Here is a 14,676-nt window from a genome sequence, read left to right on the forward strand (position 1 = left end):
GTTTTTGTCGCAGTCAGGTGAAAGGGAGGAGCCATCTTGCGGTGGGATTTGAGGCAGTCGTCAATTGATTCGTCCCCACCAGGAATATCCCCCTCCACCCCGGATGCCCAAAGCGATGTAGTAGGGGACGTCGATTCAATTCCAGGGTACAAAGGTAGACAGCGAGGGCGTGACTCAGACCGAAAACATTCCGCTGGGATTGGTTGAATGAAGCGGGGATCCCCACAACGCACTGCCCCGTTGGCCAATGGAAGTGGCACTGGGTGGGAACCCAAACGGGTTCTTCGTGTTGTTGAGATGCTGGTGGGGAAATGCCCGGTGTACATTTGAAACAGATAGTATTGTGCCGTTGGCTCGTGCCGTAGTGGTCCACCCAGGGCAAAGGACCCCTCAGACTCTTCCAATCGGTCTAACAACTAGACATCGCACTGACAGTTGTTAACGTGACAAACGGAATACTCTATTCAATTCGTTCATTGTTGAAGTGATTATGAAATAACGTTTGGATAATCTCTCATTGTAAATTGTGTCTAGAAGTGTATTTGTACATTCGATTTTTGGCTTGTGTGAATGATTTGAAAAGTGTTGATAATAAACGCATCAGGGACTTCAACAGATTTAGTGATTTCAGGAAAATTATTGCATTTGGTGGGGGATGTTATCTGAGTCTGTTTTAATGAAAATACTGAGGTTGTTGATACAACTGTCGACCTGAAGACTTGTGATTAGGTTGTGATTAGCAATTGAGAAACCGCTGGATTGAAAACTCGTTTCACAAATTCCCGGTTTAAGTTTTTGTCGGTTGAGACGCGCTAACCGTATTTAATTATCCACGTGATTTCTGTAATATAATTTTGAAAGCCAATTCTGAACTATCGACAACTTCCTGATATTTCATAGTAATTACATGAACTAGTAATAATCATGCTGGGCATATGCAATGAAACATTGCACAGTTAATTGAATCCAATCCAAGAAGGTAAAAGTGTTTGTGAAAGGTTTGAGCGCTGGCCGTCGGACCCCAGTCCAGAGTTCAAGACCGGCTGTTGTTCCGAAATCCGCGTATGAATAATTCACCGACAAATGAAAATTCATCCGGTCAGTGGAATTCATCAAATCACCTGAATGTCAACGACAATAAGAAGGCGTTGTAATTACCTCAGGATCAGAAGAACGTTGTGATAAATGAGGGTGTCAATATCATTGAGGAAATAGTGTCCCCGACTGGGGTATTAATCCCAAAAATAATCACGTTGGTGCCCAACATGGTTTTAGAACCAGGAGGTGGTCTGTCGTTCCGACCGCCTCCTGTTGGTGGAACAGCCAGCACTGGTGGCTCATTGCTGGCTCCAGCCAGGCTGTTCCAGAGGGCGACACCTGTATTTCCGTTCCATCTAGGATGGCCACCGCATCATGCCGTACTTGGCAATGTGCAGAGTCAGGTGCAACAGACAATGCAGGCACAGCATCAGGCTGCTGCTGCTGCTGTCAGGTTCCTCAGCCATCATCATCCACATCATACCCATCCGGCACTGGGGAGTCATCCACTGGTGCCCGGCATGACAGCGCATCATCCGGGCGCACATCATCTTCATCATGCTGGTGACCATCCGGATGAAGATGACGACAAAAAAGGTATTGCATGATTTTTGAGATTGTTGGGCAGATCTTCATTTAGGATAGCCATCGGAGTGGTTCAACTGATAGAATCTTTCTTTTTCAATGATTGGCAGGTGTGATTATTTTAGTCAAGCTGCCAAATTAATTGTTGCAAGTATTGTATCCATCGAATTCCCAAGTTAACGATCCTGTCATTCATTGATAAATTGTAGCGTCACGATTTTCCATTGATCCGTGTCGATTATCACTAGGAATTTCCAGGGAAATCAAGAACAATGTCCGAGAAAACGATCCTCGGGGATTCCGGTAACGCGGTCAATCATAAAATCGTTCCTACCAGTCTCGCGGGATCACTTACCACAAGGGGGGCACAGGAGCTATACGCTTTCAGTTAGATCTTCACACTCTACAGACTCGCTTCCATCATTCCGACGGACGAGCCTCACGTTCCGCCAAGTTGGGGTGGAAATCTGTTTTTTACGTGTTCCCATTGGTGAGACTTCTCCCTTCTTCTGTTGGGTTGTTTATTTTCTTGAGCAGTAAATCGAGAGCTATACGCTGCGATTGCCCAGGATTCTTCACTCTTTGGGATTTATGTTGGTTTCACTCTTGCTCGCTCTTACCTGGTTTTTCATGGAAGGTTTGAGTTGATTATATATTTAAGTAGATGTTTGATGCCTTCGGATGATGAATTTTTACCCAAATCAATCAGTGATCAGACCTGTTGACAGATATAAAAGCCGTCATTATGGAAAATAGAATAATGGGGCAGTCTTTGTGACGATGTTTCGTGACGGGAGCCCACAACAGGTTCATAATTAGATCGGCTCAACTAAATAACAGTCACTCATAATTTTCGGGTCTCAGACAACAGATGTCAGAGAACCATCGGCAGTTAAGAACATATTTCCCGGTGCTTCTTCGAGATTTGTCGATATGGTCCTGGGGTCTTAATCCCAGCAAAACAGCAGTCTGTGACGCCAGGAGGACTTGGCAGGAGCATCATAATAATCCTGCGTGAATTTTGTTTAATTCCATCCCTACCACAAAATTCATGGTAATCGTTAAATAATGACAGGATATATACTCAGCACTATTATCCCCATATATCGAAAAACTTGGAATAATTTCAAGATGAGCCACATTTCTGCTAAAAGTCCCCCTAAAGGCAGCAATCACGACGTCTATAAATATGTAAAGAGCTAAGCAAAAACTAACTGCATTATAATCTGTGAATTTTGTGTAAGAAATTGTATTAAATTTCAAAGGATATTTACGTATCCAACAATGCGAAGTACCGCAGGATCATGTGAAGATGAAGATGAAGCTAGTGAAGTTGATGAGGAGACAAGAAGTCCCAGCTCCTGATGGTAGAAGATAGAAGTAAGAAAAACCCTTTTGAAAGGGAAGAACAAAACAAGCCGGCTAGGGGGTAATAACTTAATTTAAACTAAACTACAGTTTAATAATTCTCAGCCAAGCCGTCCGTGGAAGATGCAGCAATGCAACCAGCAATTTAAGAGCCGCCGTTAACTGCCGGTCGTTAGTCCCTTTTCAAAACTTCTATCCTTATTCACCCTGAGTCACACACACTCACACATTCGATGTCTTCGTTCCACTTGCACTCATTCGATTCGCTCTCTTCATCTTACCTTTTTCTCCGGCACAAACACAAACACATCGTCCACCACGATCCACTCATGTCTTACCTATGCGCTACACCACTATATGCTGAAGAGAAGATAAAAATGAGATACTCCCATGTGCCGAGGTGAAGCTTGCATGTCCTCGTGGATAGCGCCGGGCCCTGGGGCACCAAAATCTCTCGCCTCAGTGTAACCAACAAATTGAATCGTCCAAATTCTCACCCTCTCGGAAACATTCCACTAACCACTACAGAAAAAATAAACTAATTCTCTTGACTCATCTCCATCATCTGTTCACGTTTCGCCCAGATTCACGTGAAATCGTCTGTCTTTTCGAATTCTCCAATAACTTGGCAGGAATAAAGAAGCGCTTTGACAGGTGGACCAATGGATGAGACTAGAATGCGTGTCAGTTGAATTGTTCCTGACGGTTAAAACGCAAGATGATAACAAGAAGACGATAACTTCAAAGACAAGGGTGTGGATTATCATAGAGGCAAAGGATGCTATATTCTCTGATGTGCGTGATAATAAAGTCCCTCACGCGATCTCCCAAGCTGACGTCTGTTGATTCTCCCAACACAGAGACTTTAACATACCAAGTGTAATAATTATCACAACGACGTTTATTCTCTGCTTTTTTTTTTCAATGTTTGGGGAGTGAATAATTGAGCTGCAATATGTTTCCGTGATAACACCCGTCTGTAAAATCGGGTCGGAGATGGAGTACTTAAGTATAAAAAAGAAGTTGCGTCTCAAACTGTCACCCGAGAGCAGCGCTATATCTTTTGAAGGGGTCTATCGGTATTTCTCTTATTTTTCATGTTTCCCTCTCATCAACGCTCGCCGTCCAGTGTTATATCTTCTTCTCCGTAATCTACCAGCTTTAACTATCATTATATGACTTCATTACATTCGTATTCTTATGTACAGTAGCCGACAATGTTCGCAATTCGATAAAAAATTTAATGCCATGGATGAGAATTCGATTTGAGGTTCAACCATTCGTGAAATTCAATTGAATTTGAATTCAATACAATTAAATTGTACTTCCAATTTAATTTCGAGTAGATTAACCATTGACAGTCGTTGTCGCCTGAATTTTGAAACTTCCCATTTTTTATTTAATTCAGGCGAACAATTCTCATAAGCCTGTAGACTAGTGATTAAAATTCAATTCAATCCCGATGGAAAGATATGTATATAAATACACGACAGGTATATGACGACATATAGTGTCCATGGAAAATTTATACATGTAGAGAAAAGTACGGAGTGATTTCAAAGTTCACTTTGACTTTCTCAGCCAATTATCATTTGTCAATTATGACAATTTGCACCAGTATTATTTTCTTAGAGTATATATATATATATAGATATAGATATATATTTAGGAATTTTCAATCGTACGCAGTGAAAAAATTGCGAGACCATATGTACTCATAGTATAAATAGAAGGAAATTCTTCTCTGTAACCCAAGGAAAACATTAATTAAATAGTCGGAATGGCTTGAGCACGAGGTCTGTTACAGCCGACGGAGCATAGATACGCTGTATTTATATGCCCTGCTAATTGTCTTGAATGATAACGATCCTGAATTACAATTGTTCACGAGTTCGCACCGACGTTACAAGTGGAAAAGGGTTCAAAAACACCTCGCCCCTCCAATTTCCCATTGAGCACCGAGGCATTTGCTTACATCAATTCGAGTCACGGCGGAAATTAAAACGAGTTTCTGTGTATACGATACTGCATTAGTTCTCTCCGTTGTACTCATTTTTTTACTCGATTTGTACATGACAGAGACGATAATGCTTGTCACTGAAGTATAATTTATAGTCCTCTCAATTAAGTTTAATGTTGTTAGACACGTATTTATTTATCATCAAGTATTTTTATCGTGTAACGACACATTTTTATTATCGCTTCAGTGATTTTGGGAAATTCCGAGGAATCGCTGCCCCGAACTACCTAGATTTTATAACTCCTATCTGATTGAAATTTACGTTAATTAACATTTTCAATTCTGTAATAAATTCTTTAATAATAGAGTCAGAAACAATTCAACGGGTGTAATCATGTAACGTTAAAGGCAAATTGTGCGGTTTACGATATTGTACAATGGTGATATATACTTGTGTTTCATGTAATGGGTGAATTATTTTGTCGCGCGTTAAACCTAGGAAAAGAGTACGAGCGATAATTAAAATTGTTATTTATGACATTGAGCCCTAATCGTCCCGGTTCTCTGGCACAACGGGCATTAATTAGCAACGCCCGGATTACTCCGTGAGCCTCATAATATAACGCGATACCCTCTCCGTTCGCCCAAGCGACCCTACAGTTGTTTCAAAAAAACGACAACTGACAATTTATAAATTCTGATTACATTGATATCCAACTATAATTTTACCACTAAGCTATTTTAATCCCGAGTTTCACTAGTTTCATAATTGCACCTCAATCCGACTGATAATTACCTATTGGATGATTTTCCTTGCTTCGTTGATTGAAAATTAACATATCCAATACTCACAGGCTGATTAAAAAATTCATTCAATTTAATTGCTGCCTTCGGTGGAAATTTATACTGTTGATCGATCGTAATCATTGACCGATGTCCGACGAATGCCCAGTGATAAATTCCTGATTCATAGTCATCATGCAAAGTATGGAATATTAAATAGTCTGAATTGATGATGATATGAATGTAAATACCCGTCAAAGCTAGTGGATAAAAAAAATGGAAAAAAGAAGAGATGCATGAAAAGTCAGTGGTTATGTTAATATTTATTACCAACATCTATCAATGATATTAATTTACAGTAAAACGTGGAAATAAGAAAATCACTCTGACAAGCTTGATGAAGATGATGGAGTACTGGGGTAAAAGTGAGCTCTGGTTGTCACGCATTGGCGTTTAAATTTCGCGCAAAAGAGAAATTATAATATTTATTGCATAAATACTGGGTTGAATACAATTCACCACCCTCCCTTAGCCTATCTTCAACCGTTAGCATTGGAGATAATCGGTTTGGTTGCGGGTAAAAGTCAATTCTCGGTTCTTCTGATGCGCACGCGATTCACGTTTGAGTGAAAAAGAGACACGATAAAACGAATAATAAAATTGAAAAAAAAAAAAAACAGTAAGATAAAGGGAGGAATGAAGATGGGAGTAAACATCGAGTGGTGGTTCTGGATATTTTTTTTTCCCCAGGGAACTGGTGGCAATCGATATCGACCTTTACCTTTGTAAACGAATGATCCGATTTCGATCGTACTCGTTTAAAACAATCGTCTCAAGTAAGGAGTATAGGTAGCCCGATCCCGAGCGTCGCGTTACACGCAACGGAGATAATATTCTTCGGGAAATGACACGCCAGGGGGTAACAACCCATGGTTAGTAATTGGGCTACCCGAGCCATGGCACGCAACTCTTTTTTAACCCCCTTTGTGCTACCAACGTGCCTGTTTTTTTTTTTTATTTTGCACATTTTCAAAAATAATTCCAACGTGACAATGGGACATGCAGGGTACGCGGATGTGACGTCCGTTTTATCGACGACATCTTGATATTCCCAGAAGCAGAAGTGTGACACCCTGTGAGCGTGCCCCCTCGACCTGAAAATACATGGTTTCAATTAAAATCAGAGTTTATCATATTTATTATTTTTCATTATTTTTCACTGTGTCGTCATTTATTCATCTCTTCGAGCTAAAAATATTGATAAAGCGGTTTTTTTTTAAGTGGCTGAAAAATGATGAGATTAAGTGAAATTATGTAAAGTACATCATTTTTCCATACACGAGTACGTTCTCAGCTTAACTCCCATCGAGATATTATAATAACCAGTGGTTAATTGAAGCATAATTTTTTTGTACTTGAAAGGTTAATAAAATGGTGATTATCGAGTGCTTCCGAACTGAAATTCCGCGGGAAACGACGGCTCAATTTACCGCTTGAAAAATGTTAAATGCCCCCGCGTACATGAGTGAGTTTTTTTCTTATTCATTTTTATTCATTTTTTTCTCGAGTTTAAGCCGGGAGGCAGAAATCGACTGCATCTCAGCTCAACTTTTACAAACGTTAACTTCCCCTTTGGGCATCGCGAAAAACACCACGGCGACGTTGCTCAGGAATAACCTCAAGGATCGCACGCCATACCCAGGGTATTAATGTATAATTAACTGGCCGGCTTGATCGGTATCAACAAAAAAGAATTCGCCAAAGAATTATATTCAAAAAATGCTAAACCGTGGCGCCTGTCTTCGTCATTGCCGATTGCCCTACGGCCTCGTTGAAAATCCTAAGATCAATACAACAAAACTCACAAATACAATCTAGAATAACCATAAATCAATTCATTACCTGCCATTGCTCCTGAGTCAATTCAATTAGTGAGTGTGGGGTGCCCCAGTGATAAATTACTATTCATATTCGGTGAATGCATCTCGGCGATTAAACTGTCGAACAGTTCCGTGAAACGCTAGAGCAAAAACTGCTAAACCCGTAAATAAAGTAAAACGGCTTCCATGAAGTTAAAAGAAAAAATTGATGAAATCTCCAAGAGAAAGAAAAAAAAAATGGAGTAAACTGGGTGTATCGTAAGACGTCGTTTACACGGTGCCGATCTGTCCGTCGAGGAGTCTTTCACATATGAGTGCTATATAATTATACCTATATAGTGACGTTACAGAGGAGTCCTTTAACGACATTCAAACGAGGGACGGGTACGTCGGCAGAAAAGTCTCGGGTTCCTCTTCAGATCATTGCATGTTGCCATGTACTCAAACGATTACACGTCTTCATATCTCCCTACCTGAAAAAGTGAAAATTCTGTTGAACAGACACAACAACGTCAGTGGGAGAGATATGTGTATGCCAGTGGCGGGGCCTTTCATTAACGTAAAGATATTTAATTCAAACTCGTCCGACGGGGACGGTTGTAACACTCCGAGAGTTGGGAGGGTGAAATGTGTGTACACTGTGTAGCAGGGAATAGAGAGAGATAGACCTCTCGGTGGATTGGGGGGCGGGCAAGGGGGGGCAGGGGGTGGGAAGTAGGGGGGTTGAAACTGGGCGTCAGAAGGATTGATGGTGTCTAGATGCAAATGTAGTCAGTCCGGCACGCAAACCCACCGTATATACAACCCACCTACCGACGCCTTATGCCAGTTAACGCCTTACAACTTAATAATCCTCTTCTCACCCAAAAAACCTTCTTTCAAATCAACTACTTCCCCTCCATTTTATTTCTAATCATACCTTTAATCATTGATAATTAACGTCAATGAAATGCTTACGGTGCAGAGAGGGTAGATTATCCGGACGGCGTTGATGATCCGGCAATGAGCGAGCGAAGAAAATTTGTAATAGAAATGATGTAATTGGTGTCAGTTTATTGCCAAATTTTCTAAAATATTAAACGATTTTTGAGAAGCTTTACCGTATATGGAAGAGGGTGTTCAGTTGGTCCAGAAAGTTTTCACAATGGCGAAATGTTTTTCCTAGAAATTTATCTGAAATCAATGAAATGTTTGTGAGGCAATACATAGTTTCCACTTTTCCTCCGAAAAATTTGCATGATTGTAAAATAGTTTCCACGAGAGATTTCACTTGCATTATTCTATTTCACAATATAATTTTACGTTGCACTCCAGATAATTTTTTCACGAGTTCCGTAGAATTGTTTTCATATAATTGTTATCCAGCTATAACGTAATCGCTTGGGGCAATAGTATATTCGAAAGTTTAAATAATCCGGGTAGGACTGATGACGCTGTTAGGAGTAATCGATGGAATCGACCGACAAAGTTGTCGTAATTCGGGAAATCCCCCAGGAGATACAGGTGTTCCCTCGGAATTTTGTGGACCGTATTAACAAAAGTCAGTGCTTTCCTACAAATGCACGGGTATTTCTGGGTTCTCCCCCGAGAAGTGACAAACACCTCTGGTCATGTCGTTCTCGGTGCTAATGACTTTGTTGGCTCGCGCTTAACAAGACTGCCTTCTAAACTTGGTACACATAACGAACATTTTGCTACTTGGCACTTTCCAACTTGTAGACTATCACATTGATGATTACATCGCGTTACATGGAGCATTATCTTTTACGTTAAGGAGTATACAAACGTGTGCCAAGTATTTTTCTCTCACGATTATAAGCGAGAGTGATGCTCATCTCCCTCGACTCCTGCCAAAACTAGGTTATAAACATTCCAGTTTTTCATTTCTCGAGAGAATTCCTATCTGATTCGTAAAATTAATAGTCACGTTACTCCATTCGAGTCACTCCATTCGACAGACTTATCTGATGTATGTGAATTAGACGTTTGATTAACCGGTTTTACCTATTTTTAACGCCAATTGAATAAAAGCTGAAATGTCAATTAAAGCCGGTTAAATAATAATGATCGGGTATGAGAAACGATAAAACGCAAGACAAATGAAACGACGATGAATATATACGCTTAACTGAGGAAAACGTTAATTATGAAAATATCTCGAGTGAATCGGAGGTGGTTGGGCACGGGTATGGAATTAATTACAAACTTCTCGCCCCTCATAAAGCCGGGGTATAATCGACGACCAAAACGACAAAAAAAAAATGATCGCACAGAGGTATGTCGTTGTAATCAGTTTATACCTACACATTTACGATTTTTCATACTTTTTTCATTGTTATGATAGGGCGAGTGGTCAGACGCGATGCAGTCTCGGTTGCGTGTACACGCGACATGTCTTAACGTCATAATCCTCACTAACTTGTCCTACCTACCCTCACCCCCAGCGGTATCAACAAGCGTATGAAATGTTTTTCTGTCGTCAAATCGCCAGTCTGAAAAATTGACGCGAAATTGAGAGGAAGTGGCATGCACTCTCAGCCACTTACATCGAAAAAATTGAATTCACCGATGAAAAAGTTGTGAATATTATTGAACTTTATTATCGGGTGAGAGTCATTTTTTTTTCTCCTCTCGGGTAATTCATCGGACAATTTTTCTTAAAAAGGTGGAAAAAAATAAAATTGAACTTTTTCATCCTGAAGGGTTTCTACCCACGAGACGATCCTTCAAGCTGCCACTGTGCGCCTGGCACGGACGTGCTCGTTCTGGATTATGGATTATCAATAATGAGAGTCGACGATCGATACCCATCGGTACGTTGGTTTAGTTTCCGCCATGTTTGTCTCATGAAAAGAAAGAGACTGAGTCTGAGGTCAGGTTTTAATAAATCGCCGGTTAATCACAATTCCTCTCTTTCGCTTGTTACATACCCCTAGAAAAAACATTGCAGTAAAACCGATGAAATCTTCACACTGTCCTCAGCAAGAAGCTGGAGCTCTGAAAGAACGAGGTCATAAACTCTGGGACAATAAAAGTCCCTCAAGAATTCTCGTTCCTTTTAATCCAACATGCGGAGAATTGAATTTCACGGAGATGTGTTAGAACCGCGAAGCTCTGAAAACATTGAATCTCTAAAATTTCTCATTCACCATTCGCATAATATTCATCATCAAACAGAAACCTTATTCAATTTATGAGCTCACCTCTATTGTTCGTAACGCTATAAAATTTTTCGAATAGAATTGAAAATGTAATTGAGGAGAATAAATATTGTGAAGGTAATAATAAATGCGATGGTATCACGATGAAGAATCTTATTTCGATTTTCTCCATGTCGCAATGCCCACTTGTCCCCCAGGATGGGCTAAAGAGAGAAGCAGGAGGGTTGTAAAATGGAGGGAAAAAAATGCCAGCATAACCAAAAGCTGAGGAAACGCGGGGGAGGAGAACAGAAAAGAAACGAAGAGATAAGTCCATCGCGAACCGTGGGGTCAATCATAATTCTCGATCTTTTATTCAATTCCCCGGCGCCGGCATTAGCATACATATACACATTGTGGGAGAGAGAGAGGTAAACAATCGTCGTTCGAAGATTCCCCAAAGATGATAACGCATTTTGCCGCCATTGGGTATCCGAAGCTAGAGGCAGAGCAATATGGAACAGTGCTCGTAAAATTATGAAATTTTCATGTTTATTCAATATTGGATGTTATACATATCAAAATGCAGAGGGGTTACGGGTCTTATCATATGGCAGGGTCAGGGCCACAGATTTCCAACGGGGGAATGAAGACTAATTTTATTACTCGACATTAATCCCCATTCGCATCAATCTTCAGACGATGGAACCAACAAAAATGATAATGAAACACCCAAGAAATATCAAACGCCAAAAAATAGAGAAAAGACCCTGTATGTTCTATTTTTTTCAATACCTCTCTTATTTCATTGCAGGATGTGACGGTGAGTCTGATGAAGGCGGAAGCAAAAGGAGAAGGAGTCGTACGAATTTCAGTAGCTGGCAGTTGGAGGAGCTAGAACGTGCCTTCCTCTCCAGTCACTATCCAGACGTTTTTATGCGAGAAGCATTGGCTGTGAGGCTCGAGCTTAAGGAGAGTCGTGTTGCTGTAAGTTTTATCCTTCATCACCCAGCGGATTTATACTAAAAAAAATAGCCATGCAAAAAATCCACTTCCGATCCCACTGAACCTCTCCTTCGCATCTCACTGAGTTTGTTTTGACGTGTGTCGGTTACGGCTCTATTAGATGGGTCCTCGAGATAGTCCTCGAAAAATTGAGAGGTTCTCGGCTTTCAAGTACCTCTCAGTGTCATGATACAGAGACTCCCGACACCGTACGAGGGTAGGCGATGGCTCCTGACCGCTCGACCCTTGACTCTTTATCTCGAGGGGGTAGTTGGTCCATCTGTTCCTTTCAGTGGTCATGTATCCAGCATGTAGCAGTACCTTATGGGTGGGGTGTCCATCCGGAAAAAGGCCCATCTCGATTCGATTTTAAAACGATAAATTTCTACGTTACTCCCCAATGACATCACCAATGACTAAATCCACTGGTTATTTGGCCCCCTTTAATTCTCCATTGTATTATAAACCTTACAAAAAGTATCCATCACTCAGTGCTGGTGGATTTAGACGTGAAAATTACCCTCGTACAGTCTGAAAATCCCGTACGACACCCACACACCTTCAACACCCACAAACAACTCCTCAAGAATTCAGTCAGAAATCGATCTCCACTCACTATCATAATCCTGTCATGGCCTCCAGCAAAGGCGGCTATTTCACTAACTCCTCATCCCACGAAACATTCACGCGAATGGAGAAACGATGAGGTACAAAGAAAGCACGAGAAAATAGATTAAAAATTAAAAAAAAATGGGGGTGGCCTTCAATTTCACGGGCTGCTGGATGAGTGGCGCGTATGACCGGTATATTTATATTTATGCGGTTAGATACGCTTGATAGAATGTAAGGGAGGATATAAACGTACGTGCATATGCCGACCCTACGGTATTTCAGGGTCCGAGATAATGGGCCATAGTGAGAATGAAAAAAGAACAAAAAAAAGTCCCTCATCTCAATAAGGGGGTGAACAACGAGATCGTACGACACTGGTGACAGCCTCATCCTCTGACGCGCTTCTTTCTTCACCCTATCTCCATCGTTAAATGAAAGAGATTAGATAAAATCCACCACATGTTTAGATTCAAATCTCAGATATGCATTAATGCGTGACATAATGAAGTTGTTTGGTCATGTCGAGTTGACTCGATGTCAGTTGTAGTTGAGGGATAAAAATGAAGTAGGGAATAAAAAAAAAGGCATATGTACGTGAGTATCGATCCGGGATATCGCGTGAGAGACCACCGGGAGTTGTACCTATTACCGTGGTTACTTCCACCAACTAATGTCTTCATTTCTACTATTTTAAATTCAACTCCTAACGCCCACCAAGAACATTCATCAGCTGATGTAGAGACCCCATGAACCACCACAAAAATGCATTACAAAATCCACTCATATGTTTATGAGTGTTCATTCCTGTGAAAGTCCCCAATTTTCTCGAACTTGCTCGCTCAAACACCCTGGTGATCCTCATATGTTGTTAACAGGTGTGGTTTCAAAATCGTCGAGCAAAGTGGCGAAAGAAGGAGCACACGAAAAAGGGTCCAGGAAGGCCGGCGCACAACGCTCATCCCCAGAGTTGCAGTGGTGAGCCAATTCCCCCTGAAGAGTTGAGAAGAAAAGAGCGTGAGAGGCGGCAAAAAAAGCTGCTGAAAGCCCTTGAGAGACAACAGCGAAAACTAGCTGCCAAGGTAAACTATTTTGCCTCGAAAACTTAAAACTTTCCAAGGCCAATCCTCAAGTAATTTAAACTTGTATCTCCATGAGATTAAAAAACTTGAATTTTTTCTTCATTGTCTATCCTAATAGGGTATCTCTGTGGACCTTTCAACACTAAAAGCTGACTGGGAAGCGAGAAGTGCAGCGGCATCGAGTGGTGGCTCATTAAATGGTCATCTGAGTGGATCATTTGGTCAATTGGGTGGTTTGAACGAAGGTAGCAGTGTATCGGGCTCGGGAAATGATGCCAATGAGGAGATTGATGTTGTTGGGGGATTGGACTCGTCTTCGGAGAGTGGTAGTGAGCGAATGGACTCGGCAGCGGATGGTTCGATTGATGGTGAGTGTTACTCAAGACTGACATTAGATCAGAGTGACCATGGGAGGACATCACACTCATCAGGTGAGCATCAGAGTCCAGAGCGCGGCTTGAGTATCAACCTGGATCTCAATCATCAGCAGGGAATTCGACGGTGGGGCTTAAGCCTTCTGGAGCGGCGGCGGGAACTTGTTAATCTGAGTAATAGCGTTGCAAGGAGATCGACAGAGAGTCCTAGAAGTCTAGGGCGGAGTCCGTTGGACAGGAATGACGATGAGGTACAGAGTGGGAGCATTGATCTGTCGGTCAAAGGGAGAGACGACAGGAGACGACTCAATCCATTCTCAATCGATAGTCTTCTTGGTAATAATCGAGCGAATACACCCAGAGATGTTCAAAATCGCTCGTCAACACCAACTAATCTCACTAATGGCAGACGATCTAGTTCACCTACATCACCAATATCTGTACCAACATCACCATCCACTACGTAGTCCTGTCGTAACTGTGGAGATGTGTGAACTCTATCCGACGATTTATCCATGGAGACTGATTGAATATCAATATTCGACATATCTGCTGTGAGTGTAATTGTCGATGCCACCCCATTACCCCTCTCAGGCAACAAAATAAATGTCAGTGTGCAATAAGAAAGTGAGCGTGGAAAGTTCAATTGTTGCTCTTGTGTGAGCAACCAATATCTATCGATAAATCGACCTTGACTCTGAGAGTTAAATTATTATCGGGTGTATTTATAATGTAAATAGTCAAATGATTTTTAATTTAAAACGGAGATGAATAAACAGATGTTATCGTGAGAATATTAGGCGTTAGACCTTTCATGGGGATCATCAAACATGGGAGGATTAATTTAATGAA

At 41.2% G+C, this 14,676-nt stretch overlaps 1 protein-coding gene across 1 annotated transcript; it reads left to right on the forward strand.

Annotated features, from left to right (window-relative positions):
• Positions 1-373: 373 nt before the first annotated feature.
• Positions 374-14,441, forward strand: LOC105273960 (uncharacterized). Its single transcript, XM_011316712.1, has 4 exons — positions 374-1,635; positions 11,569-11,741; positions 13,247-13,450; positions 13,569-14,441. The coding sequence occupies exons 1-4, from the start codon at positions 1,266-1,268 to the stop codon at positions 14,289-14,291; spliced, it is 1,470 nt and encodes a 489-aa protein (XP_011315014.1). The 5' UTR covers positions 374-1,265; the 3' UTR covers positions 14,292-14,441.
• The last annotated feature ends 235 nt before the right edge of the window (positions 14,442-14,676 follow it).

The sequence above is a fragment of the Fopius arisanus genome, unplaced genomic scaffold (genome assembly GCF_000806365.1).
Source record: "Fopius arisanus strain USDA-PBARC FA_bdor unplaced genomic scaffold, ASM80636v1 scaffold00008, whole genome shotgun sequence".
Taxonomy (NCBI): domain Eukaryota; kingdom Metazoa; phylum Arthropoda; class Insecta; order Hymenoptera; family Braconidae; genus Fopius; species Fopius arisanus.

Bases quoted from the DNA above. Each gene is read 5' to 3' on its own strand.
- LOC105273960 (XM_011316712.1), top strand. From the start codon at position 1,266: ATGGTTTTAGAACCAGGAGGTGGTCTGTCGTTCCGACCGCCTCCTGTT. The intron at 1,636-11,568 runs GTATTGCATGAT...ATTTCATTGCAG, and splicing joins TGAAGATGACGACAAAAAAG to GATGTGACGGTGAGTCTGAT. The intron at 11,742-13,246 runs GTAAGTTTTATC...TGTTGTTAACAG, and splicing joins TTAAGGAGAGTCGTGTTGCT to GTGTGGTTTCAAAATCGTCG.